The sequence below is a fragment of the Myiozetetes cayanensis genome, unplaced genomic scaffold (assembly GCF_022539395.1).
Source record: "Myiozetetes cayanensis isolate MyiCay16 unplaced genomic scaffold, myiCay2020 scf3, whole genome shotgun sequence".
Lineage (NCBI taxonomy): Eukaryota > Metazoa > Chordata > Aves > Passeriformes > Tyrannidae > Myiozetetes > Myiozetetes cayanensis.
Genome location: NW_026087521.1, coordinates 52,681,236 through 52,709,214, shown reverse-complemented (window position 1 = coordinate 52,709,214; position 27,979 = coordinate 52,681,236). Strand labels below are relative to the sequence as shown.

Sequence of the window (27,979 nt, the reverse complement as noted above, 5' to 3'; positions counted from 1 at the left end):
TTCTTTCCCTTCCCTCTCTATACAGATAGCACACTTACCTCTTCTCATCCCATAAGTTACCCACTCTCTCATTCTGCCTAAGCAAAGAAGGGGAAGACATCCCTTTTCATGTGTCCAGCCAGGATTACAGACACCAGCAGCAAAGCTGGAGAGGACAAAGCTTGGCCAAAGAGGCATTTGTTGAAACAAGAAGGTGCTCCCTGCTTAATGGAGAGGGCCATAAGACCTTTTGCACCCACACAAACAGCTGCCACCTCATCACTCAACCAGGAAGGCACAGGATTCCCCTTCATAAAAACGACAGAGGGATGCAAAAGAAACAAAGACAAATGCTTCCCACTCTACCCCACGAGTGTCATCGTTTTTAAAGACACTCACTTGTCTACCCTGTCGCCTGTGGAGAAGCTTGATTAGTAAAATCAGATAATTAAATATTCTTCACCACGACTGGCTGCACCATTCTTAACCTCTTCCATTGTTCTTTTCCCCACCACCCCCACTGTTTTTCCAGTATTTAGAATCTGGAAAAAGCCGAAAGCCTTTCATCTTATCAGGTGTGGTTTATTGCCCCCTGGTTACACAGTAATTTTGGTCTCCACTCCATGAAAAGGTCATATGATGGGATATCAGTTCAAGAATTGTCAGTTCACTGGACAAATAAGGCAGGGCCTGCCAATACAATTATAAGAGCCCGATAAGGAAGGTGCAGAGGAGAACCAGCAGGAAAGAGAGAAACAACTTTAGCAATTTAAAAGGTGAGGGGCAATCCCCAAAGAAGGCAAAAAAACCACTGGGGGGAGGAAGAGGGAAAGAACAGGAGTGTATCTTACTACACATTCTTCTCAAAATAAAAATGAACGAGAAGATAGAAGTGACTCAGGAGAGGAATCACTGGTATTCACCTGCATTAACCAGGAAATCTTCTCCCCCTGCAGTGGATGCCTAATTGGGAGGCATAAGCAAGTGATGGGATGCTTATCAAGCTGGCTTACCTCATAGCTCTGGATGGAAATAAAATGATCTTTTATCTGCATAGGTGGGAGGTGGAGGGCATTAATTCTGATTCCTACACATGTTGCAAGGGCCATCTCTTTTTCTCTTTTTGACTGATAAGATCAGATGATGTTGAAAAGCACCTGCTTGGAAAGTTCAAAGGGTTTCCAAAGTAGAAGAAAAGAGAATCTGAACCAAAGCTGATGGCTGGGAGAGATGGCTGAAGAATAACCTGGGAAATTCTAGTAGGGAGGTTTTCATATGTGACACCTAGTCGTATGCAAGAGAAGTTTACAGGTTGTCTCTCTAGCTAGTAAGTGACACAAGCAATAAATATTTGTCATGCCAATTATTTCTTAACTTTATCACAGTACAAATCCAGTGGGCTTTTTGCAGGTTTCAGCCTGCATAAAAGGAAGCATAAAAGGAAGATAACTGCCCCACAGACAGGATTTACCAGCAAGAAGCAATCCTTCCCAGAGCATTTTTCACCTGTGTCTGCAAGGAGCACACCTCCTCCTGGAATGGCCACGCGATTGCTCAGAGCTCCGTAAATCTGAGTGGCAGGGGGAATGCTTGGCAGTGGGTGGGGTTGGTACGACTTTTAACCCCCACTTCTGATGCTGTCTTCCCTAGACACAGGAGCACAGGTCTTGGTTCCAGGTTGATTAGCAGAGAGGAGCAGGCTTGTGTGCTTACTTCTGGGTCGCCTTTGTTTCTCCTCCCCGTGCTCTGGCAGGTCATCTGGGCATGGGTGGGGAGAGACACACACCGTCCCAGCTGCATGTTCCTCAGGGTGCTCTGAGAGCCAGGAGAGCAGGAGAGGACTCTCTGCCCCACGGCCAATTTGGCAGGAATATGATGGACCCCCGGATGTGTGCTGGCCAGGGGAAGCCCAGCCTGTCCTTTTCCATTGAGGAAATCTTAAAGAAACCTTCTGCCAGCACTGCCAGTTTCACAAGCAGTGAAACCAGGAAGAGAAGGAACTACGCTGAGAGACCTCCATCCTTAAAAGCAGGGTCACCACTGGCTGCTGGTAAGTACCAGTTATAACACTTAATGAAAATTCTCCTTTCTTACTGACCTCTAGAGCTGTCGCATTTGATTATGTAGAATTTTTATTCTTTAGCTTTTGTAGGAATCTGAGATTTCCCTAATCAGGTACAAATCATTCATTACATATACAGAAATAATCTTTTTAAAATAATTTGCTTTCAACCTCGCAGTAGACTTGGCTCTGTGGTTTTGTGCATTGTAAAGCCCCACTGCCACTGGAGAGGTGACTATGCAACCTGAACAGCTATTGCAGGTAGCTGTCTCCAGTAACAGGAAGAAGTGCTTGTTGTAAACAAATACAACATCCTCGTGCCTTTCACTTGAAAAAGCAATACTCATGTTATTAAAAAAATAGACAAATAAATGCCTGTCATAGGGAAGGACAAGTATTCAAACTCATGAAACTAGCCTAAAACTGCTGAAACTTAACGGAATTTTTGGAGTTTCACTTATATCAAGAGTTGACTGTTTTCTGGAATTACAACCAAATCTCATATCGGCACTCTTTTCTGATAAATCTGGCCACTCACCCCGAGCAGGAGAAAAAGTCTGTAAGGGTAATGGTAGCTAAGCAGTTTTAGAACTCAGTTGCTGGAACAAGAAAAGGGAAAGCACATATGGTTAATAATTTCTGCTTATCATCATGGACACTAGGTTCTTTCATGAACTAAATAAAAGCAGCTACTAGAAAACTTTTATGACTTTGATCTGAGCAAAGGAGCAATTACATTAGCCTTTCTGACTTCAGTTTTTTCAGTTTAGTTACATTGGCCTTGAGGGAACTTTTACCCCCCACTGAAATAGTCAAAAAGAGAGAGTCTCTTTTTTTTCCTTAAACAAATACTAATGCCCAACATTTTCTGGATTTAATATTTCTTCTTCTTTTTTAATCTACATCTTCCATGAAAAGGATATGTTTTATGTATGCAAACACACCTACTTAAATAAAAATTACCTGTAGTTTTTACAGAAAATTTTCACTCACCTCTCACTCAAATGCTTTCAACAAAGCTTAATGCTACACTTCATTTTCTGTAATACAGGTCTTTTCATGGCTCAGCACCCCATTTCCCAGGACGCTGGATGAACCACCCATTAGTAAGGGAGAGAGTCTTTTTCCAAAAACCTGGCAGTCCAACTAACTATTATCTATTCACATAGTTTCATCTTCTTTTATGTCTAAACTGGATACTGACCTGGACTGGAAAACAAACAAGACCTAAGTGGGGAAGAAAACTACTCACTCTTGTAACATTAGTCACTGGTTGGACTCAAGGTCCCTAAAACCACCATGCTTGCACAAGATTTTTTGTTCATCTCTGACACAGGATAACTTAATTTACTCTGTACAGACTTGTCTCTTGACTGTGGGACAGTCAGCCCACCACGCATCTCACAGCTGGGGAAGCCCCAGGCATTGGGGCTGAGTATCTGACTGCTGCCTTTGTGCCAGTAACTGCAGCTTTCCATGGAAAACTATGTATGGGGAAAAGTGATAGCATGCTGCTGATTTTTCACAGAACCATAGGGTAATTGACGTTGGATGGAACTTCTCAAGGTCATCTGAGGTACAGCCTCCTGCTCAAAGAAAGAGCGGTTTCAAAGATAGACAAGATTGTTGAAGGCCAAGGCAAGTGTTGCTTGGCTGTTTCTGGTACTGTTGGAGGACTTGAGTTCTTAGAGGTTTCCTAAAGCTGCCTTTGCAGACTGGAACTGGACAACTGGTCCTCATTCAAGCAAGAGCTTGGTAGTTTGTAGGGTGGACAAGGACAAGCTGATGTTGGTGCAAATGCAGTGGGGCTTGTGTTCCAAAGGAGCATTTTGAAGGCAGAGAAGTGCTGGTGTTCACTCTGGGAGTGTGTTTTTGTGAGCTGAAAGTCCTTTCTTGAGGGCCCATGGCAGTCACTTTCTACTGCTGGATCCAAAGTGAGACAGCTAACACCACTGAAAATTAAGTCAGTGTTTGTTCATAACAGGAACCACAGAACTGCATTTTAACTACATGAGACTCTTCTGTGGGAACAGAGAAGCACAGCAGAGACAGGACATTTTATATTAAGTCTGTTTCACAATCAATATGTTGAAGCTTAGTTCCACTGAGTGTCTTGGCTAAGTGCGCCACTCCAAGCATGAGGTCTGACAAATCTGTATGCAGGACATACTGGATTCCTAGGATTGTATTACTGCTTTCCAGTGCAGCCTCAACCCAAATGGCTCCACCTGAGCATACAGTCAGTTTTTCACCTTGAAAGCAATGTAGACAGAACGACCAGTCCTTGCCTTTAACTTTGCTTCATCACTTAGACAGAGAGAGACTTAGCTGTACCAAGAGAATATAATGACTCTTCTCATCCCTGCTAGAAAGCAAGGGTGGATTAAAATACTTAAGACAATGTAAAATGTTAACTAATGAAAACAGTATACACACTTGAAGATTCACTTCACTGTTACTGGAGGTGAGAAAATAGGAAAGATGTAGAAATCTTAAAAAATATTATACTTTGCTTTTGCAATTGATCATGGATGTTTAAAAAAGAGAATGAAAGAGAAACTTTTTCACTGTTTCTTACTAACACCAAAGAGATACCTAAGCTATTACCCTTTGCTTTCTGAACAGAAATGTGATTTATTCAGGTAAGTTTTATTTATTTCAGAAGTTCAATACCCTCTGCTGTACATCTTGGGATAATTGTGGTATTTCATCAAAGTTGTTTAACTTAATACCATATAACACTGGCATTAAACAACTTGTGTAAATAGTGCTGGCCAAGGTCAGGGAACTGAAATGAGCTAAGGAATTTGTTGGAAATTCCAGATGGAACACAAATCCAACTGCTTTCTCATAACAGTTCAGTTGCAGCAGAGAAGGAAGTACTAAAGGTCAGGGCTGAGTTATATCTTACTTTGGATTTTAAGAACATTTTCTACATCCCCTGTGGTATGTATCTGACCAAAGCCATGATCTTTCTATATGAAAGGAAGGAAGATCCATATGGCATATGAGATCCATATGGCACTACATACATACTCAGGGCTACCATAAGTTAAATACTGAGGCCAAAGAATCATCATCTGATGTAGACAGTCTATGTACCAAGACCACACCTAAAGTCTAAATCTAGCATTATGAGCCGAGGAGATGGGTAGGACCAGAGAAACATAAGATGCAGAATTTCAGAAATGGTTGGACTCAGTGGTCTAATGTTCAGACTCTAATGTTAGAGATCTTTTCCAGCCTATGATTCTAAATGAGGGGCATAGACAAAGCTTCCCAAGAAAACTCATGGATGCTGGACCAGATGATTTCTAGAAGTTGATTCTAACTTAAAATATTCCATGAGTCTCTGACAAAAATGACGTTGTGATGTATAGTGCCAGCCTCTCATAGAAAGCTAGGGCAGGACTTGATCATGTATGAGGACATCTCTGGGCCTGACTCCTAAGTTCACATGTTTTTGTGAGTGTAATTCCAGTGGGACTTGGAGTTAGGAGTGTTCAGTCTTCTCTGAAGCATTTGGCTTCCTAGTTGCAGTATTAGCCATTGGGGAGTTCACTGTACAAGCAAAACTACTGGACGACCTGGAGCTCCAGCTGTTGAAGCCTACTGAAATCTTTGAAAGACTCTTACCAAGTTAAAAAAACAAATAACGAACAAGGAGACATTTTAGTATGCAGTCTATGCTTTTCCTCTCATTCTTTTTTCAGAATACCTAGAAGGGGAAACCATGGCCTTTGCAAGGGACACAAACAAACACTTAGCAAGGGCTGATCTCCTCCCTAGTTCCAACTCTTTCATTTAAACCAGAGAAGAATATCAGGCCTATTTCAGAAAAAAATAATTCTTCTGAAATTCCTGGGAATATGATTTCAATGTACTTGAAAGTACATCTGAAATGATGTTTCTACCAGTGAGGTTTCACCTGCAGGAGGTTCTTTATCAAGTCAGGAAAAGCTTGGGATGAGAAATTAATAGTAAAAGCAGTAACAGATACAGTAATTTTGTCATTCTGCCTGTGTTATGCTCCATTATGTTAAGGATATGCAAATTAATAATACAACTACTGCTTCACACACAAATGTCAGTGTTGTGATTGTTCACTTTTAGTAGCACTCCACCCAGCTTTATCACAAAAGAGGAAACAAGCTGAAGGAATCTAACTGAACAGATACCACCTGGCCAATACCACTGAATTACCCCACCTATTACAAGGAAAAACAATACACCTGATACACCTGGGGGGGAAAAAAAGCGCACCTGAAATAACCTACTACTTCCAAAGTGAAACCCTACTGTCTTGCCTGAAATTTTCTGTCCTTTTTTATACAACTATTCAAGCCAAAAACACCATTTTGAGCCACAAGTCAAAGTCATTTCTATGTGTGACAGCAACAAATATCTCACATTGTGCTAGGCTGAAATATTATTGCCATCCCTGGAACAACAAAACAAAACAAAACAACATTCCCTGAGGGAGTTCATAGGTATTTTTCAGAGCTCCCTGCCTAAAGAGCCATGACTTCCAACAATCTCCTTAGTTGGTCAGGACAACAGGCACCAGAGAAGGTTGCAAAGAAAACTTGACTAGACGTTAGGGATCCTAACTCTCAGCTGTGTGCATTAAACTCAGTAATATCTACCTTCAATCTTTATCTCCAGAAAACTTCCTTGATTTATTCAGCCTCTCTTTAAGGTTCATGCCATTCTAATTTACTTCTTCGATCTCAAACAACAGATTGTCCAACTCCTTTTCACCAATTCACAAAGACATTGGCATTTTCCCGTCTGCCCTGAACTGTCTTCCATTCTCTCCCTGTTCCCCCTGCTCTAGTCTGTAATTACTCTACCCATGCTCTTACATAAATTGTGCTCTTACCCCTCTCACTGGGGTATGTGAGCATGTCAGAGACAAATTTTGGGGAGGGAAGTTGTATATGAAAGATGAAGACATCTGAAAAACCTTCTATAATTTAGAAAATGCTAATGTTATTCTTAGAAAGATTTAATAACTCCCCATAAGAGCACCTTGCTTGTGTACCCTTACATTTTTCATTACTGTAGGATATAAGCATCATCAGTTCTGCAACATATTAATTTTACCAGAATCACATTTAGCAAAGGAGTGCAAGTAGCCCTTAATTTAGGGTTGGGGGACCGATATAGAAATCCTGGGCTAAGAACTTTTGCCAACACTGATATCCTCTGAGCTCTTGAGAAAATCATTTAACCCCAGCCCCATGCTAGTGACCGCTTTCAGGTCTATCCTTCTCCTTTATCCCACAAATATTGTTCAAAACCTCACCAGTTTTCTCAATAGAAAACTCAAATGTAGTTGATACTAAAGGAATTAAATTAATCCTATTTTGCAAAATATGCCTCAAACATAGCCATTGACCTCATACTAGATTTTTAAGGTCTGCATGGCTGGACATATGTAATTGTGTTTAGAAGGTTACTCAAAGATTAGTGATAACATTTGAACAACCATCCTGTATTTACATGAGGCTTTGGTTAATTTTCAGAGTTCTTATATAACTTTGTTTTCTTCATGTTGATGTCAACCCTCTATAAAATTCCTGTTGTGGGGCTTTTACTGAGAGCAGAATTGGAATTGGGTACTTTTTCTCCATATGTTATATTTATTGTTGCTCCGAAGCAGGTTACAAACAGAACTTGTTATTTGCTCAGAAAATAAACTTCTGACAAGTCTAAAAAGTTAGATGCTTTGCAGATGCCAGATCTGACAACTTAAATATGTAAAACATATATGTAAACTGTATCTTAGAAAGTGCAGTTTCTTCCAGTACCACCTGTAGTGGTTCACATCTGCTGCCATTTAGATATGAGAGGGGAGAGGTGACCAACCACAAGTGCCACAAACCCCAGAGTGTAGATGTGTGTGACTGCTCAGGAGGGCAGTCTATTATAGCATTAAGAGGTTAATGTTCTTTGGCACTAATAGCAGACAAACCTGTACTGTCACAATTGCCTCAGGGTTATGCAAACCATGGAACTGAAATTCCCCGATGGCTACGTTATGTTTATGTGTTGCCTCTTAGTCTGCCTTTCCAAGCAAAGAAATCCAGGCATGGAGGAAAACTAGAACAAATTCTGGATTTGCCATTAAAGCAACATAGACACAGTTGTCTTGTCTCTGAAGAGTCAAGCCTAAGCCTTGACTGCAACTACCAAAGCAGCACATAAAGCATTCAGCATTGGGGTTTATGGTAGGGCTTTAATATAGAAAAGGAGAGTGGAGAGTGGGAGTATTTGATATACCTCTCTTGGGATGCCAACAGCCACAGAGCTTCCCAGCATGTTGTATTTCAGTGCATGGTTTTGCAAGGTCCATTTACAAGGAAGAATAAGAACTCATACAATATTCATAGGGCAGAAAACTAATCTGGAAGAACTTTGAGGTGTCCCTGCTACACACTGAGATAATGCTGTTAGTAATAAGGCAACGCTGTGGCTGAGGAAAGGTTATGGCTTCTGTGACCCATTTCCTAACCACTCAGAGTCAGGTGACCTAGCACATGTCATCACTGGTTACTGCTGAGGTTACCTTAGAGATTGTTTGTAACTTCCATGCTCAAATCTAAGTTAACATTACAGCTGCACTTCATGAAAATGGGCCAATATGTACTCCCCCTGTTTGTCCTGTCAACAAGAGTGTGCAGGTGCTTTCATGAAGATGAGTCGGCTGTCAGTACCTTCCCAGATATCACCAGTTTCACCTGTCACAAAGGCAGATGGGAAATGTTGAGAGCCTGGGCAAAGGCTGCCTTTAGAATTGTCCAATGCCTAAATCAGAGCAACAGGTAGCCCAGATGGAGAAGAACGGATAGATGGACCTGAATCAGGGAAGACACTGACCTGTAGCCTATTCATTGGCCCATTTTCCTATAGGAACATTTAAGGAAGGACTATATTTTTAAAAGCATTTGGCATCCAGCAAATTCCATGGCGATCTTTGCTGTCAGATTGTCGCAGCAGCTCCCTATCTACAGTATGTCTGAGTTCTTCAGAAAAGGCAGCCACTAATTTGGATACTGACAGAGAAGCTGAAGTTTCTTGATCATTTGGCCATGTCTCCTTATTGCTACAGTTCTTTTTAAAAATCTCCTACAAAGGCCATTGAAAGTTTCAGGGTGGAAGGAAGCAGAGATCAGGCTAGATTTGGTGATCAAATTCACCAGGATCCTGTCCCTGCAACGTGGGGTAATCTTGGCACTGATGCGCAGAAGGATTAAGGCCATTTTAAATATGATCAGGTTAGAATGGTACAGTATCTAGGCCACTTTCTTCACACAAACTAGAAGCTGTGCTGAACAGTGGTTGTTTTACTCAAAGCTGTCTTGTGCTGTGTCCTTCACAGATTCCAGCAGCAGGAGTCAGTTAGAATGTGATTTACCTTCAGCCAGAATGCTTCTCCCCACCACATGTGCTACACCCATGGCCAGAGCAAAGAGAGTGCAGGCAACTCACTGCAGAAGACCTAGAGGCAGCCCGGTGTCCCTCCTAGGTGAGGACATAGGACGTGAACACCTGGAAGGCAAAAGAAAACATGAGGAAGAGGAAGATCAGCTGTGTGATTTCCCAGTGGACCATCCACTTCATGGTGAGTGCTTCTGTATCCAAACTTTCTCCTAGAGTACCCAAAAACCACAGCTGTTACCTTACAGTTATGTGCATGGCAATACCTAGCAACAGACATCATAGAATGTTTCCACTGGCTGAGTCATGGTAGATGGTCATAGCTCCTGGGTTATTCACAGGGATGGTGACTCTTTACTCTTTCCATCAAAAACTTGGAGAGCCACCCTTTGAGCTAAAGATCTACCTCAGGCCTGCCAGCCCTACCAGTGTTAGTGATAGGGACTGCTTTGGGTGTTTATTGCCCTCCTGCTTGGGGTGGCAATCTACTGAGTTGCCGTGTTGGGCAGCCTTACTCCCAGAGTTGTGCAACGCCCATTTCCTGGTAAATGTATATTGCTCAATGTAGGGAGAGCAGCTGCTGAATATGCCTAGTCAGCTCAGTGTGTTCTCTACACCTTGGACCCGCTGTACAGGTGATGGAGAGGTCATCAGCACGAACACAGGCAAAATCTTGATGTGCAGAGATCTGGCAGGATGTGTCAGGCACAATTTTCAACCTTGGCTATGTCAGTAGATCTGCTAATTTAATTAGTTATAAGCTCTGGTAAACAGTCTATCTTTCAACCAAAGCACTGGACAGTACAAATATCCTTTTCCAATATGTTGCACAGAGACTTTAGGCTAAGCAGGATACATGGTACCTGAACAAGACAAGTTCCTAACATTCAGACAGTAATTTATTAGTAGCATTTGACGAAAATTGCTATAAGTTCTTTGAGTTTGAGGAAAGGTAAATACAGATATTTATACTACACTCCAGAAAACAGGTTTTCAGTAGCAGCACAAAGGTGTTTCCTGCACGATTTGTTATTATTTTCTCCAGAAAAAAAAAAAAAAGGAGTTTCATTTAAGTCAGTTGAAAACTACTAATGGACTCGTGTTACCACCAGATGCAAGGTCTACTCAGGTGGCTTCGCAGAGATCCACACATCATCCTTGATCCATACTCTGCAAGCTGGCAGTGGAAACAAATTTTTCTGTGAAATACATTTGAAAGAAAAGCCTTGTTTCTGCTGTCACTGCTAAGGGTTACATCGGTCTTGTGACAAGCTGCTGTCAGCTTCTCCTCCTGCACAAGAAGGCCATCAGTCTTGATGCAGAGAGAAGCCTTGTAAGATAACTAGACATTTTAGCCTCCCTCTGCCCTTTAAACTGCACACAGCTGATGGCAGCAGGGCAAAATCCTGTTTTCTCCTCACAGAAGAGCCAGGGATGTATGTATCTGACACTCAGAGTTACCTCTGAGTATAAAAGAAGTATAAATGTGTGAAGAAGTCCCCAGCCACAAGGGTCACACCAGACCTGGGAGGTGGCTGTCCCAACTTGCCACTTAGCCTCACTGATCAGCACCATGGTCTGTATCAACCTCATCAGTAAAGCAGGGGAGGAAGCACGTAATTATCTGCACAAAACTGAGCCAAGATGAGCAGAGCCTTTCAATGGCAACTTATATTTCAAAGGCATTTTAAGCAAAATCCATCTGTTCCCTGGTGGCAGTGGGGTTTTGAAACCAAGCAGAGGTTTAATGATCTGACATTTTCTAGGCTACTGGTTCCCACAGTTATTGAGCCTTTGATACAAACCGGTTGATGAAGGAGGGATGATCCTAAAGCACTGGATTGGCATTTTCCCTGCAGTGCACAAACAATGATGTTTTGAATCCTGTCCATGCACTGTGTCATTCTTAGCAGAGAGCCGGAGGCCTGGGTCTAATGCTGGTCTTTCCAGCATCGTAAGCTTCAACCTTCTTCTTCCACTTTACATTAGGGGAAAATGCTGGTGGATCTTTTTCTCTTGCCCTTGGCTGTGGCTGGTATCACCTTTCCCTGATGAAATCAGCAGCAGCACCTCCAGGAAAGATAGACTGCATCATCCCTGGAAGCAGTCTGTAATCCTCATAGCTCAAACTGATAGCAAATTAATTTCTCTTTACATGCCTATCGACTCTGGGGTGCTTCAGATGCACTTTTGGCATGGTAGCTGGAGATTGGTTACGGGTCCTCTGACAAGACACGTGGGCAGTGCCAAATGCCCGTAGCATATGCCATGGAGGTGTCCCGAGGATCTACCTCACACCCACACCGAGGATGCCTACAACCACCCAGGGGAATGGCACCAACCTCAGCAGCAGGAGACATTTCTGATGTGAAAGACATCAGAAGCCCTTGGCGGGTGTTCCCTAACCTCCCTTTCTCAGCCTACATCTATCTATATAAAACACCCACATAATTTGTGAGGAGGGGCACCAGGCTCCACCTAGGCACACACATCTGTTTAGTTGTCAAGGAACAGAAGAAATCAGGAACACCATACAATCACCTTGGAGGCAAAAGGGCTGGGCTTTGGTGCTTTTTTGGATAGAGTGAGAAAAGTGAGGAAGAGGCTATGAAAGTAGCCCCTTTCATGGGCAGGTGGTCTGAGATAACAAGAGCACCCTGGCTGTGACCCAGAGCATGAATTTGGAGTATATTTCCAGGAAACGCTGTAACAAAGAAGTGTCCCTAAAAATGTGTTTTTCCCACAAAAATGGCTTCTGCCACTAAGCGGTTTAGAAATGCTTTGTCATTTAAGCTAAATAGATTTATGCCCTTATCACAAACCATTTGCAGGAAGCAATGCCTCTTGTACTTTGAACTTAGAGACTGCATTGTAAGCAAAAACCAGAGAAGAGTCCTCGTATACTAGAGACATGCTGACAATGGCATTTGGTTTGGCTAAGCCCTCATTTGAATTTGGGAGCCTTCATTCTCAGTGTGGGGTGTTTTCGCCTGTGTGGCTTTCTTCATGAAGAGCTCAGCAGAACCTTTTCAGAAAACCTGGATTCTTGGGAAACAGCATTGATAAAACCTGTTTTAAAAGGAGATTGTTCTCAGGGACGCCTTAGTTTGAGGTGTCAGTACAGACTCAGCTTGGGCCAGCTCTCTGTGGGATGAGTAATTGCAGCCACTTTGCTATGTGCAACCACCATCGCTGCCAAAGCAGGACAAACTCTTGTGGCTGTCGATCAGCACCTCAACAACATGTAAATACCCAAATCCTGTGCTCCCACTTTCCTTTTAATTAGTTCTTTTTTTCGCTCTAATGTCCTTGGGACTTGACCAGTTCAAAACAGTCAAGCACTGGAGCCTGAGAGGGCAACATATCCCCATGCTTTCCTGACCTGTGGCAGCTCCTGATGGAGACTGCCATGTCCAAGATCCCAGCCTAGTTCAGATCCTTGTGGGAAATTATTTTGTCTTTTACACATACTGGGTCTGATCGTATACATTTGTGTGTCTGTGTGCACTGTAAATATTTGCATTCAAAGACAATGGGTCAGTGTGCCCAACATTGCACATGGGTAATGATTCCAGTCCTCTGCTCAAGCAAGGGAGCAGTCAGTACCTTGGAGAAGCCAGATAGCAGCATCACTTTAAGACATTGGTGGTTATCTAGTCTTGTGGGATATCTTCTCTGGGCAATAATTCAAGGACAGGATAGATCATGCTTCAATAAACAGAACTGACTCCTAATTCTACCAGAAACTGAGGGGTTCTGGCTGTGAAGCCCAGGTGGTTCAGGGACTTGTGTTATTTCCTGCAGCTCATGTCTTCATTATTCTCTGTAAAGGAGGCTGCCATAGTGAGTCAACGTCACCTAAATATTTCCATAGTAGAAATCCTCTGCACAATGCTGGCTGGGCGCTCAGGGATCTTTTTATTAATCTAATTGTTTTATTATGATATAGCATCTGTGATCCCAAAGTATATTGACAAATTCTGATGGCAATTATCATAAAGACAATGGAAAGTATAGAGATAATCTCAGTTCTGGAGAAATTCCAGTGTAAATCATGTTCCCTCTGTACCCATACCAGTTGCAGACATCTTTAGCTTAGTGTTCATGTTTTCTCTGAAGTCATAAATTCACTTGTACTGTTCATTTATGGACAATATGGTCAAATCCATGTACCCCTGTGAAACAGTATGGTTTATCTCTCACAGAACAGTCTTTTCCCCAATATGCTGACTTATCTTAATGCATTTTTGAAACACCCAAGAGACAGTGAAGCACTGCATAATCACAGTCCCAGATAAATATCAGCTGCCCAGAATATGCCAATGGGACTGTGAGAAAGGGCATAAGCATCCCACTGTCCTGCAGAACAAAAAGAAGCATTCTAAATGAAAAGAAAAGGCAAGAGGAAAAAAATGAATGCCTATATATATAGTTTGGCTGCCATTAGCTGTCTTACCAGTCTTTTGTTTATCTGTGTGAATAGTCCCTGCAGCCCTGTGTCTCTGAAGTGCAGTGTTCCTCTATATACATTTAGAAATGCCCCAGACCATTGACCTTGTTTTGGTGGGTTTACCTGAGGCACTGTTGAAGGCAGGTTCTTTTTTTTTCTCCCTCTTTGAAGACTGACTGTTTATAATGACACCCTGGATATTAAATGAAAGGCACAAAAGCTGAATCCTTTACTCTTGCCCTTCAAACATAAAAGTCTCACTGATACAAGTAAGCACTGAATAAAGCAAAGCTGTCAGTAGTTGGGGGACTATCATAAATTTCATTAATGTTGTTTCTTCATGGTTTGGGGTTTGGACTTTCATTTAGTTAAAGCAAATGTTAGCATTTAATGCTTTCCACAAGCAGTCCCTTCTTTCCTGAAAATTTTGAATCCAAAGGGTACCTTACACAGGACTCAGAGGTTAATTTGTTCCTGCTGGTCAAATCTGTGTAACGTGACCACTTGTAAAGTTGATGGCACATCTTGATAAGTTTATTTCAAAGGTCTTAATGAGTACTTGGCTTCTCTTAAGTCCTAGAACTTTTCATTACATCCCCGGGATATGGTGCTTTTAATTACTGTTCTTTGAAATTGAGGGCAGGTGTTCTGCTCACTGTATTAGCAAGCCCTTTATGCTTAAAGGGGAAACATCAGAAACTATATACCAAAATAATTATGGAGTTATGCTTTCTTGGAGGGAGTACAGACTCTGAGGCAGGGATGTAAACAAGCATGCCTGACTGATGTCTAGATGTTTGCAGGTACAAAAAACCCCAAGAGCAGAAATAAAGTAGAAAACAGGCTGTCTGTGAAACCTGCAATAAGCTCAGCTTCCTCCCTGGGCAAATGGCTGGTTTCTCACAAAGGTGTTGGACCAGAGAGTGTGGGAATAGTGGTGGGGAACCTGTTTTCCTTGTTGAGAACCATTATTGGTTTAGGCTGGCCACTGCTTTTAAGATGAAGTTTGACTATGGCTAAACATTCACTGAAAGTACGTTTCGAGTTTGAGATTTAACAGAATGGGGAACGTACACGTGCGTGTACCCCAAATATACTTTGGCCTGAAGGAGTTCATGAAGGTGCAGGCTCTTCAGCCTAGGTACAGACCTGATGGTTGGACTCAATCATCTTAGAGGTCTTTTCCAACCTTAGTGATTCTATAATTCTCTGATATTGAGGAGCTGGAAACTGACACACACCCCTGTCAGCTGAGGCCCCTCAAACCATGGCCTGCACGCTTCATCCTTCAGATGTTCTGCTGACCACTGGCTGTGCCCGAGTTATGCACAACACCATTTCAGGCACCAGCACTTGTAAACACCGTCATCACTTTGCTGGCAGATGAGAAAGGTTAAATTCACCAGGGGCTCAGGCTGATGGTGCGCACGATCCTCCAAACAAACTGTTCGCATGAATGGTTTCATACATACTGTCTGATCCTTGCCAACTCCTCTGACAAGCAGACTAAGAAACTCCCCTGGCCACCACTGTACAGCTTGCCTAAACAGGTTTCTGGCCTGATATTTTTAGCATTCCTGCTCACACTACCTGAAGTCTGTACCTCTCTGCATTTCAGTCTTGCTGTCAAGTGATTAAGGCACTGCACTGAGCACCAAGGTGGAAGCAACTTTCTGTCAAGGAATTGTGGACTGCAGGGAGGGAGTCAAGACTTTAAAGATTCAAGTTGTGCTTCTCTGTCTTAACTTGGGCAGTGCCTGAACAGTCAGCAGCTGGATGCTAAATGCTGCATTTCACTAGCAGGAGGCTTTGTCTGGACCACACTGTACCTATCCAATTAGGATCAGTCTCACTGGCTATGCCAGTGCTTCTCAACAAAGGCTGAAAAACCACTTTAATAAAGATTAGCCACACTGCAATACTCCCACCTAAATATTGCAGCACAAGCTCTTTTGAAAGCCATAAACCACCTCTTTATCTAGGAGAGGGACTGCCATGGGCACTTCTCTGTATACAGAAAACCACATTTTGTCCTGATGCCATCAGCACTGTGTAATAGTGTGTAACCCTTTGATAGAGTTGCAACTGTGGGCTCTTTTCCATGGGGCTGTCTGTCACAGGCAGAATGTCATCACAAGTGAACCACATTCAGAAATACCACAAGAAGGAACTGGCTGGGATACTCATATATCTAACTGGAAAGAAGAGAGAGGAACATCTTTTTAAAAGGCAAGAAGGAGAAAACAAAACTTAATCAGATATAACGAAGCTCTTTTCCAGCACACATGGGTTTGCTTCTGAGAAACAAGTGATTCAGTTAACTTTGTTACACAGAAAAAAAGGGTATTTCTGAGGATATGCAGCTAAAGCCACTTGCTTTGTTACATAACTGCTTTCTCCTTGGCAAAGAAGCAGCAAAATCTTTGAATCTGGCTATTGCATACCATGAGAGAGTGTCTGTCCAGAAATGACAAAGAGGATTGCAGAAAGATAAACTGACCCCACCAGTTTTCACTTACCTAGATTACCTCCTCCAAAGCAAATATGTGCCAGCACTGACTTCCAGCCTTTCTCAGGTGTTTTTAATTCCTTATTCCCCCAGTGTATAAACCTGTGTAATGAGACCAAGTAGGTTTGAAATAGTCTTAGCCTACTAAAGGGATAAGTGCAAAAGGGGAATGCAATTGCAGAGATCTGCCTGAGATGGCATTTTTCTAGCTGGTTCAGATATGCAGGGCAGCTCAGAAACGGCAGTGCAAGGTGTACCATTGGCTATTTGCCCACTACAGATTATAACCCAGAAGAAATTTGCCCCAATATGGCATTGTTGCAGCTGCACAGCTTCTACTTAGCAAACTGTAAATGTGAGCAAACATATTCAAGCATTAGTATGCAGTATTGATTTGCTCATACTTCTGATGTCTTGAAACTGTGTCACACAAGACAGTGAAAATAAGCCATTATATGCAAAGCTAAAACTGTATATGAGCAATTGCAAATCAAACTCTTTGAGCTGTGCATAGTATTAAAGACCTAAACTCCCTTACTTTTTTAGGGAAGAAATGATAGTGTGGCTTTACTTCACATGGGTATTTATAGGTCAGAGATCCCACAAAAAAGTTACTTGGGTGAGACCGCTGGAGGCCGCCTTGTCCAACCCCAAATCTACACAGAGCCAGTCAAGTTTAGAATATCTCCAAGGACTGAGATTTTACAGCTTCTCCAGGCCCACATCAGACTACCTTCATGATGAAAACATTTTTTTTCCTAACATGTAATCAGAATTTTCCTTGCTGCAACTTGTAGCCATTGACCTCATCCTTTCACTCTGCGCCTTCAAGAAGAATCTCTATCTCTACAAAGTTCAAATGTCCCAACTTGCTCCAAGTCTGACCTAGTAATAAAGCAGATCTGCAGAGGATAAATGAGCCTGCTACTGAATTTAAAGGAGCTATACTGCTTTATCAGCTTGGAGAATCTGGCCCTTCCAATGTCAGCAGCAAGGCAATGTATAGACAGCTGTATCTCTAAGCATCTGAAAATGCTGACATATTTAGCTGCCTGGTATTTTCAGGCTTGGTTTCAGCAGTCAGCTAACCTGCAAATGACTTTCACAGAGCATAAAAGCACACTTGAATATCCCCAGCTTTTACATAAAAAATGGCTCAGGAAACTCAGACAGAGTCTTATTTCCCCAGAGACTCTATAGCCACATTTGAAAAGCCAATGTTACACTTTCAAGACTTTCTAGTCTTATATCTTCCACCCACATTCTTTATTAGACTGTAATTCTGAATGCTGTTGTTTGCTATGGGATCTCTAAGCTAAGGTCCCAAGGCAAAGGGAAGTATCACAGCTGCAGTCAGAGAAAGTTTCATCTTGCAAGAGAAAATGTTAACATAGAGTCCCAGATTTTTTGTATTTCTTAATAGTTAAAAACAAAAAAGAATGACTGATTAGTTACAGAAAAAATGCACTTTTCTAGATTTCCTACTGGCAAAAGCTTTGATTAATTCACAGGTTTCTATTTAGTTAGCAATTTAATTTTATTTTTAAGTTGAAATCAAAGCTTGTCCTTCAGTCTCTACTGGCCCATAACTGACCTCATGTTACTGTATTTTTTTCAATCTGATGAATTTTGGCTTTGAAAAATCTGGTTTCAGTAGGACTGACACTTCTGAGCATGGTGTAGACCCTTCCCTTATGTAAGAGCCTTGTCTGTAAAACAGACAGTTCACCTTTCAAGAAGGAAAAATGTGAAGGATTTCAGAGTGATTTGATAGAGAGTTTCTTTTGTCTATCACCAAGTTATTGGGGTTATTTTCATACCAAATAAACCGATTTGAGACACCAGACACTCATGAGCCAGTTCTCTCAAGCCATGCTCTCTAGTCCTGGACGCTTCTTAGGTGGTAGAGGCACAGAGTATAGTAAGCCATTATTTGACAGATGCCTTGTCCATCCCATTTCCAGCAGCTTAAAATACTGTGTGGTTCGAGGCAATGGATCTATCTCTCAAGTACCAAAAGGTGTCCCAGCTCAGCTAAAAGCTGCTTCCCAAATTTACACCAGCTGTGCACAGCCTTTGTCTTCTCATTCTCATATACACTTTGTAGCAAAGATTTTGCAGGTCCTTCTGAACTCGTGATCTCCACTACTGACTTTATTCCACACCTGAGCCCTGCAGACATGGTATTGCATTGTTTGTGACAGCTGATTTCTTGAATCTGTCCAGGTTGGTTAATCCAGTAGACTCTGTACCAAGCGTCCAGCCAGCAGCCACAACTTCCTAAGCTGAAAGCTAAGGAAAGATACCCACATTATCATCTCTGTCTCTGGTGTGCATGAACATACTCTATAGGAAGAGGTCCTGCAGGAAGCATGGTCCTAATAACGTAAACCACTCCATTCTGTCTCAGGTAGTCTCTGGTTTGGGCACTAAAAAGTCTTGCCTTAGCTTTGATTCCCCATTATGAAGAGTAAGTGATAGCTGTCATCATATGTGCTTCCAGAAAAGAACTAATGGTTGCTGTTTGCATGGTGCCTGTCACGGGGAGGTCTGATCCACCTAGTCTTTGGCATTTAGTTCAGTTCCATCATTGTTCAGTTCAGTCATCACAATTCTTTTAACTAAGTCTGGTTAATGTATGAGACAGAAGGGTTTGTACAGGATTAAATTAATTTTTTTTTTTTGGTATTCTGATAGAACACTAAAATACACCTTTTTATTATCCTTCGATGTGACATCTTATGTTTTAAAATGTAGACAATTTCTTTCTTGCTTTGCACAGTCATGAAATTATAATCTAGTTCATTAATCTAATATGGGGCGGTGGGGGTCTAAGTTTTTTCTCATTCAGAAACACCTCAGGATGCAGCCAGGTTTGTTCTCTCTTCCAAAGGTTTTCTGATTGCTAGAAGGTACACAGATTGCCTGGGCATACAAAACCTGGCAGGACAAGAACTCTGCCAGCATCCCGGATGTTTTTGTACACTTGGGACCACAGGTACAAGGAGCTTGGTCACAGTTTGAGCTTGGATTTCTTGCTTTATTCTGGAAATGCTTGAGATAGACTGCAGCTTCTCCCAGATTTGTAGAGCCAGTCTTCTACCTTGGACAGAGGCAGGAACTGAGCTCACTGTTCATGGAGACATACAGGACTTCTCAGGGAGGCATCAAATTTCTGAGACTGTGACAAGGTTAGGGCAAACTTCACTTGTTGCCCTGTAGTAGAGCAGTGTAGATACCATAAATTGTATTGATACAAATACAGCAGAGAGATTCACTACTGTATGAGAGAACATAATATGCTTGACAAAATACCATCCTGGTACTCAGTCTTACCTCTCTGGAGTATCTCCCTGGAGGATATGGAGGGCAGTCCCCACAAGATGTGTGAGGTGAAAATCTTCCAGACAAGAAACACCATTATGAACCACGAACCCTATCATATCTACAGGGGATGTAGTGTCCTGAGATTCATATTGTCAGCTCTGATATTTCCCTTTTATTGGATGTAGCAATAACCCCCCCTTACGGACATCTTTTGGGAAGGTTGAAGTAGATGTGGTCAGGGCTTCTTAGGAGACAGTGCCCATTCATACCTTCAGCATAAACACACAAAAAATATTTCTCATTTCAAATCTCTGCTCCAGTAATGCCAGCAAGATCCAATGTAAATAACATTTTTCTCTTGGGGTTGAAGCAAGAGCTGTAGTTGAATGAGTAGTACTTTGATAGTCTGGTGGAAAGCCTAATGATATGGATTTAACTGTGTTGGACATCAGCATTATTAGGCTGTTTCTGAGACAAGGTAGTATTGACAGTGTCTATGATAAATGACAGTCCTCAGTTATTCTTGCATGACTGGTTTCCTTTCAACGTACCCAAAAGGTTTAGAAAAGATGAAATATTCGTAGTGGTATCCTGTCCCAGACCTTTTCCTACCAAGTCAATGGACAGAGTTCTTATTCCTGGTTTTCTGTGTCAACAGAGTCACAATGAGGTTTTGATTAGAGATGAAAAATGCCATTTTCTGGTTGGCACAGAGCCCAATTTAAATTGGCCAAGGTATTTATTTACCTTTTCACAGTTTTAGCCCTCAAAAGGAAAAGAATATGCTAATGGATGAGCAAAAAGGGAGGAAAAAAAAGCACAAAGTCTCCTTGAGGGACTACTGTTTAACTGTTCCCGTTAGGAAGGGCATGCATCTAGTTACATATGAATTCGTAGTTGTCATCAGACCGTGGAAGACCAAAAGCAGTTATTCACAGTAGTCATTTTTTTGAGCAACATGGTTTAATTGACAATTACTTCAGGTCACTGAATAGCAAACTCATCATAGCCACTAATGATATCAGAATTTTTATGCTCCTATCAGGCCGCAGTTTTCCGAGCTCACTAGAAAAAACCCTGTGCCCTGTGACTCACTGCACTTGGGGCATGGCTTTTTGTACTGGCTGTTCAATGTCAGGTGGAAGATACTTCACTTGTGCATCAGAGAGGATTCCAGCCTTAGGACATTCTGGACTCTGGACTCCACATTCTGCAGAACAGCTGCCTTAGACCTCACTTCTGCTGCTCTTTTCCCCGCCTCCTTGAAAGACATCAACCCTTCAGCATCATTTCAGAGCAACCTAGACCTTATTCTAACTTACACCAAGTGTCACACAGAGTTCATGATCTAAATAAAGGACATTTTCAAAACAGTATAGGAGTGCTGAGGGAAGTCTTTAGTGTGGTCACACCACACCAAGTGAAGGAATGGAGCAGTCTATGAGTCCCCTTAGGAATTCACAGCATCCAAACTTCCCATGGGTTTTAAGGCCTTGTTCTTAAGGTTAAGTTATTAAGGTTAAGCTTGTTTAAAAAGTCCACACACCACAATGGTACAGTCAGAAAAATACTTTTTCTTTATAACTGCAAAGTTAAACTGCTGGCTACCCCTACTGCTGAAGGAATGGTATGGGAAGAGAACAGCAGTCAGTCAGTCCTTAATGGTTGACTTCCCTCCAAAGTATTAACATATTTTGGCAACTCCTTGATCTTGCTGGGAGGAGAAAATTCATCCAAATTGGTACAGTGACAATGGAATAAAATAATATCTCTGAGCTGGAGGAAAGCTTGGTAAGACCAGTATGTCAGGAAAAGATAAGGATGGGTGATTGAGCACTGGAACAGATTGCCCAGTCTTCCCCCATTCAAGAACCATCAATGTAATCTTGTGCAATGTGCTCTTTGAATCTTCTTGTAGTCCTGTAGGCTGCTCCTGTAAAATGTAATACACCTTTCCTTGTTTTCACAGCTGAGAGGAAAGGGAAACGGAGAATCCGGACAACGTTCACAGCTGAGCAGCTCCAGGAACTGGAGAGGATTTTCCAAGTGACTCACTACCCGGATGTCCATATTCGCAATCAACTGGCAGCAAAGATAAACCTCCCAGAAGCCAGAGTTCAGGTATATTGTGTCTCCAAAAGGCTGTGTTTGCCACAGCAATTCATTATTCAGAGTACATTCTTAATAGTTTATGCCTGGGTGACAATTCTAATGAATTGCGTGACCTCTCTCTTACCTTACAGAGAAGGCCAATATCACTGTTCTCCTTTTGCAAACACGGAAGAAGTATTTGTCACCCAGCTGTGACTAACCAAATGGGATTTATCAAAGGGTTAACAGGAGCTCTAAGCACACTAAATGCATAGCAAATAGGAGTTACAGATGGTTATGAGCAACCTGTTGGACTCTGTAGCGACAGAGTGGCCATTTATGAAAATATTTATTAATCATTTATCAACAGTTTATGGGCTAATATTCATCCAGTACAAACTGTCATCCACATCCATCTTCCACAGGGTCTCAAAAAATGTGAAAATAGCTACCCAAATGAAAATGCTTTTTTAGTGTTCTGTATTTTGATATCACAGGCTATAAATGCCCTGGCTGTAATTTCAGTGCACAGAAAGTAATCCAGTTTCCCTCAGTTGTAATATAGTCTTGCTGACTGAGCTAAAAATTGACCCCAGATGTTTACTGCATACGAGATCTACAACATTAAAATATACATACCCCTGTGTATTGGCATTTGGTGTTGTTTATCAAGCAGTGTCGAGATGATTTTTGCACAAGGCAGTTTCTTGCCGTAACTGTAGAATCATTGGTGCACTTCTTTGCTCATATCCCACTCTTAACAATCAAAGTTCAACATGAAGCAGTTTATTGACTATGACATGCCTGGGGATTTTGACTAACCATGATGACATTGCTTCATAGTTAGGTGACAGGGAGAACTGGAACTGCATAGCCACAATATGCCTATTAGTGATATCAATGCACCAACTGCATTTCCAATGGCATAAAGCACAAGCTGGGCTACTAGGCAGTGTTCCCAACAGAACAACAAATCACATGAAAGAACAGGGCACTTTTCTGTTTTAAAAAATTATTTATAATCTGTATGGGGAAAAATAAAAACGAGTTGTTATGGGAATCATCAACCTGGGATATAAATGAGGGAAGTAAAAAGCCCCTGATGTATGAATTGCAGATGACAAATACCCAATTCAGATAGGGTTGCACATGACACAAGAAATTCTGTGTTTGACTTCATCTTAGCTGCTAAAGGGAAATCAACCACGGAACTGAAAATTAGCGGTGACTTAGGTGCAAGTTACAAGTTGTTATAATTTTGATTGATTGCATTTGTCACATATAAACCAAATAGCATGTTGAGAATTCACATGTGCTCTTGGTACTTTGAAATAATAGTTTTGACAAAGCTAAAGAAACATGAGTCAAATCCCCTCAGAAAGATAATTTAACTGGGGAAAAAAATGTGAACAACTATCAGGTAACCAAATAAAACATTTTATAACTGTGAAAAAGCTTGTGTCCTCCAAATAATGAAAAAGATTTGCTTGCTGTGAAACAGCTTAAGTGAATAGATGAAATTATATCACTACATGTGTGCATGCCTACACACAAGAGAAAATGAAGAATGTTGGATGAGTAAACATTAGAAACAAGAAATTAAAAAAAAATTAATAAACAAAGCAGGATGCAGGCCAAAGTTTTGGTCAGAAGAATTATAGCTCAAAAACTCAATAAAAGTCGATTAAGAACAGAAAAACAAACCTAAAAGTAATCAGTTATATTGATCTGTTACTTTATTGGTAAAGGACTGTCAAGGATATGGCATAAATAGGAAAGATGTTCAGTCATAATTTCTGCTCTATCCTTGGAAATATGTCAGGTAAGGTGGTAACACTTTCCATAAGGACAATGTTGAACAGCAGCTGCTACAGAGAGATATTTTTAAATCCAGACATCTAAGTGACTTACCTCCAGTAGTTCTTAAGAAGCTGCTTGAGAAGTACTTTGGATCATCAGTGTTGATATTAAATCAGCCCTGGAGCACAAGGGGCATTCCAAGGGCCTTGAAGAAATGTAATGTTGCATCAGCACTTAAAGGGTAAACAGGACAACCTGTCAGCCAAACACTGATTTTTTGCAAAACTGTAAGAAAGATGATATGAGTCTCTGTTGATGAAGACTTAAAGAAAGGGTAACATATTTAATGCTTATCAACTCTGGCTTATGGAAAAAGATACTGCCAAACTCATCGTTTTATGATGAAATTATTAATGACAATTTTAAACTGAAAGAAGGTAGATTTAGTTTGTGTGTAAAGAAGAAATTCTTTATGGTGAGATTGGCAAGACACTGGAATGGGTTGCCCGGAGAAGTTGTGGGTGTCCCATCACCAGAAGTGTTCAAAGTCGGGTTGGATGGGGCTTTTAGCAACCTGGCCTAGTGCAAGATGTCCCTGCTCACAGCAGAGAGGTTGTAACTAAAGAGCATCTTTAGAAGGTCCCTTCCAATTCAAACCAATCTACAGTTCTATGATTCTATGTATTTGGTCTATAAAGGTAACTGATATCATTGATGACATGGCACTGTGAAGACCTTGCCTTGGTCCTACAACCTACTTGGATTAAGAGAACAGAGCAGATCAAATGGCATGTGCTAGCAGACAAAAAACTAGGCCTGCAACAGGTGTCCCCTGGCGACATTTCAAAGTTGGTTAGTCATAGGAACCACTTACTGACACAAAGGTGAATTTGAACTACAGAATCAGTAAAACAAATGGAGGCCATTCCTACAACATGGGGCACACCACCCTCCCTCTGCACTCTATTTTAGTCCTGGTTGCCTTGGACAACCTGCTGACTACTTAGAGGGTAAATGAGTCTTTTGTGAAATCTCTGTCAGGATTAAAGAGGCACCTGCCCCTGGTGTGACTTTTGTGAATACACATGGGAATATTGTGCTCTATCTCAGTGTCATAGCTCAGGATCACTGGAAAAGTGGGCATTTAGAAACCATTTTAGGGGTAAGTGTGTTGCAGAGCTGGTTGGGCAGAAAAGAGCAGTTTGGTCTGAGAATTACTGAAAGCTTGCCTTTATTTAAAAAAATGGAAGTCCATGAAGTGAGAACTTTATCCTGTGTGCAGACTTTAGAAAGAGTACTTCAGAGGCTGAATGTTGTCTTCAGCCCCCCATTTCCTTCAATCACTTTATCAGTGTTAAATGGTGCTATTTCCAGCACATAACTCCTGCATGGTAGAAAGAGAATGGAGGAGTTAATATAGCAGTTCCCAAATACATGCAAACCCAGATAAATAAAACTGTCATTTCAGTGACCTCAGGTATTGCTAACTATCAACAATGCAGCAGAGGGCTCCTGACATTCCCATTACTTCCTGGGCAAGAGATGCAGAAATAATTGAGCTGCTCATTATTTGGTTTAAAATACACACATATTTACATCCAGTTGCATCTGACTTTGATCACTGACACTTTGTGTTCATGTGAACCACTTGCTTACATTCAAACAGCCAGTCCCTCAGCCAGATAGAAACTATAGCGGGATTCAACTTTTCAGAACAATGCAGAAAGGTGCATTACTGCCACTTCACAATAAACACGTGTATATCTCTGCCAGAAGTCAGACTGGTCAAATCAGCTAATATATGAAAGAAACTCCCCTGAGAAAATTATTTGTCTGTTTTTCAGGCAAAAGAGATGGCAGACAACATACTCAGATGGCTTAGTGATCCCCTTGGGTCTTTTGTTTAGTTCTCTCATGTGAATTTCAAAATGTTACCAGTTAAATATAGGAAGAATCCTGTTACTACATCTCTGCTGGTGGCACATTTTTACTGCAGCCCAGCAAAGCATCTAGGTAGATCTTTTCTCAGTCTATTCGTGTGGAAACAGGGCAAAATAGCCCTGTCATGCAACATATCACACCTCCTAGGAAAAACAAGGAAAACAGAATGCCATGTGCCTTGACTGCTGTACAGTTTTGGCCACAGAAGGATCTGCTTTCCCAGAGAGCCCTGTAAGTGCTGCAACACTGTCTTTCCTTGGTTAGGATGATTCTAGATCTTCTGTGAGCTGTGGTAGAAGAGAGTCTGTCATGATAGTCCAGAGATCCCACATGCTATGCAGAGTGTGAAAGGTGCTGTGTCAAACCCACTGCATTCCTTTAGACTCAACCCCTGGTTCTGCTGAGCTGGATGTCACTGTTTTCTGATACTCAGAGAGTAGGGAAAGTAGTTGGCTGTGAGCAACTTCTCCTTCATATTCTGTTAATTTCTGTGCATTTTCTTTCTTACATCTATCCAGATCTGGTTCCAGAATCAGCGAGCAAAGTGGAGGAAACATGAAAAATTTGGAAACTTTGGTGGCCTCCAGCATCTGACAGAAGTTGACTTCGTTCCTGCTCCCAAGACAGATTTCACAGTAAGTATTGAACACTAGGTATAAAGCCACTGAGGGAGAGACATCTATCCTTCACCTGGTAGTCAATTCACATGGGACTATGCCAGAGAAGGAGGACTGGAAAAGATAAAAATGGCAATAGGATGACAAGAAATCTCAGCAAATCTGGTCAAATAACACATTTCTTCATAATACTAAACCAGTTTTGCAAATATGCTGTGAGATGTCTCTTGCAGGGTGGTCCTTCCCCATTTTGCTTCTAAATCACTTCTTCATAAATCATACTTTAATTCAAAATGTCTTTACCATCAAAAATTTCCTGAACAGGAGAAAATAAGACATTTGCAGCCATAAAGCCATGTTTCTTTACAGACAGTATCTCTTTACAACATCCCACCTTGTTAGGCTGACTACTACTTTTTGCCCCTGACCCTTGCCATGTCCAGGACCATTAATATTATCTGGCTGGCACATAGGCTCTTTTCCTGACAGGAGGCTTTTCATGGCTAGAAAAAAGTGTATTTTGCCTTGCTCTCTGGGTGACAACACACCACCGGGTTTTAGGAAGTCTATTCTTCTAAACTTTTCTACCTAATTACTGAACACCAGGGAAACAAATAAGGTTGATTGTAAATTGTATCTAAATAAAAGTCCATATTGATTCACCTGAAACTACATTTTTATTCTTGAAAGGCTCCTAGCTTAATGCCAAGAAAGCTCTTTGCTTCCTTTCCTGCTACGGGATACTACTCACCGCTGCAAGGACAGCTGACAACTGCCTGGCTGCCCAGCATGCTCTCCTTCTCTCCCCACCACACGGAGCTGCTGCCCTTCCCAGAACCGTACTTGGTCTTCAATGTCCTCCCCACTTATGGCTTGCCACTACCCCACAAGTTGGAAAGGAGCAGGATCTGTGCCAGCTCCACATAGAGGAGGACAGGGGGGAGTGGGGAACTTTGGGGGCATGCCTTCCTTCCTCACATCCGTTTTGGAGGTGTGTGATTCCTCTCCTTGAACAAACCTACTGGGACGATGGCTGGCTGTGGTGCAATGTCAGCACGCTGCAGGAGTGCTACCAAGAGTTGCTGCCACCGGGAGAATGTGGGCAAGAGCCTCCAAAGACCAGGAAGGAGCTCTTCATCTGCCTGAGGAGCAGCACACTACGTAGAAACCCAACCATTCAACTGAGGGCCTCTCCCCAGGGGGACGGTGCACAAAGCAGCTCTGCGAAAGGACTGGGGTTTTACTCAGCTGTGAGACAACACTGGATGACCCTATTGCACTGGTGATGTCTTGGGGAAGGAAAGATGCCTGTGATAAGGTGCGCATAGCCCCAAGATCCATCCAAAAGGGCTTTTCTCTGCAGGTTTGGGCCACTTTCCTCATACGTTCTGGTCCTCATGCACTCTGGTCCTCATGCACTGGAGGTTGCAAAGAACATGTTTAGGTCAAAAATCAAACTTTCAAGATACTTTTTTTTTTTCCCAAGCAGTTAATGAGGGAGGGGGGTGGGTCTGATTTGCTGTCTGTGTTTTTGACTTGAATAAAAGGGCACAAACACAGTTTGAGCTGAAATATGACAGTCTGAGCTCTGGATTTGGTACCGTGAGTCTCTGGGGGCAAGAGAATTCTTCAGCTGGTTAATTAAAATGCTTATGAGGAAGTCTCTCATTTTTTGACCTGAATTAAGAAAGTTCCAAAACCCCATCAGAAACAATAACAAAAAGAGACAGCCTGAGTTTAATCTGCTAGCCTTAATAGGA

The 27,979-nt window shown here is 41.8% G+C and overlaps 1 protein-coding gene across 1 annotated transcript; it reads left to right on the top strand.

The window, feature by feature from the left end:
• The first annotated feature begins 1,851 nt into the window (after positions 1-1,851).
• ISX (intestine specific homeobox) lies at positions 1,852-27,146 on the top strand. The gene is made up of 5 exons (XM_050323718.1): positions 1,852-2,029; positions 9,426-9,668; positions 21,740-21,891; positions 26,121-26,237; positions 26,910-27,146. The coding sequence occupies exons 1-5, from the start codon at positions 1,852-1,854 to the stop codon at positions 27,144-27,146; spliced, it is 927 nt and encodes a 308-aa protein (XP_050179675.1).
• Positions 27,147-27,979: the final 833 nt, after the last annotated feature.

Bases quoted from the DNA above. Each gene is read 5' to 3' on its own strand.
- ISX (XM_050323718.1), top strand. From the start codon at position 1,852: ATGATGGACCCCCGGATGTGTGCTGGCCAGGGGAAGCCCAGCCTGTCC. The intron at 9,669-21,739 runs GTGAGTGCTTCT...TTGTTTTCACAG, and splicing joins AGTGGACCATCCACTTCATG to CTGAGAGGAAAGGGAAACGG. The intron at 21,892-26,120 runs GTATATTGTGTC...ACATCTATCCAG, and splicing joins TCCCAGAAGCCAGAGTTCAG to ATCTGGTTCCAGAATCAGCG.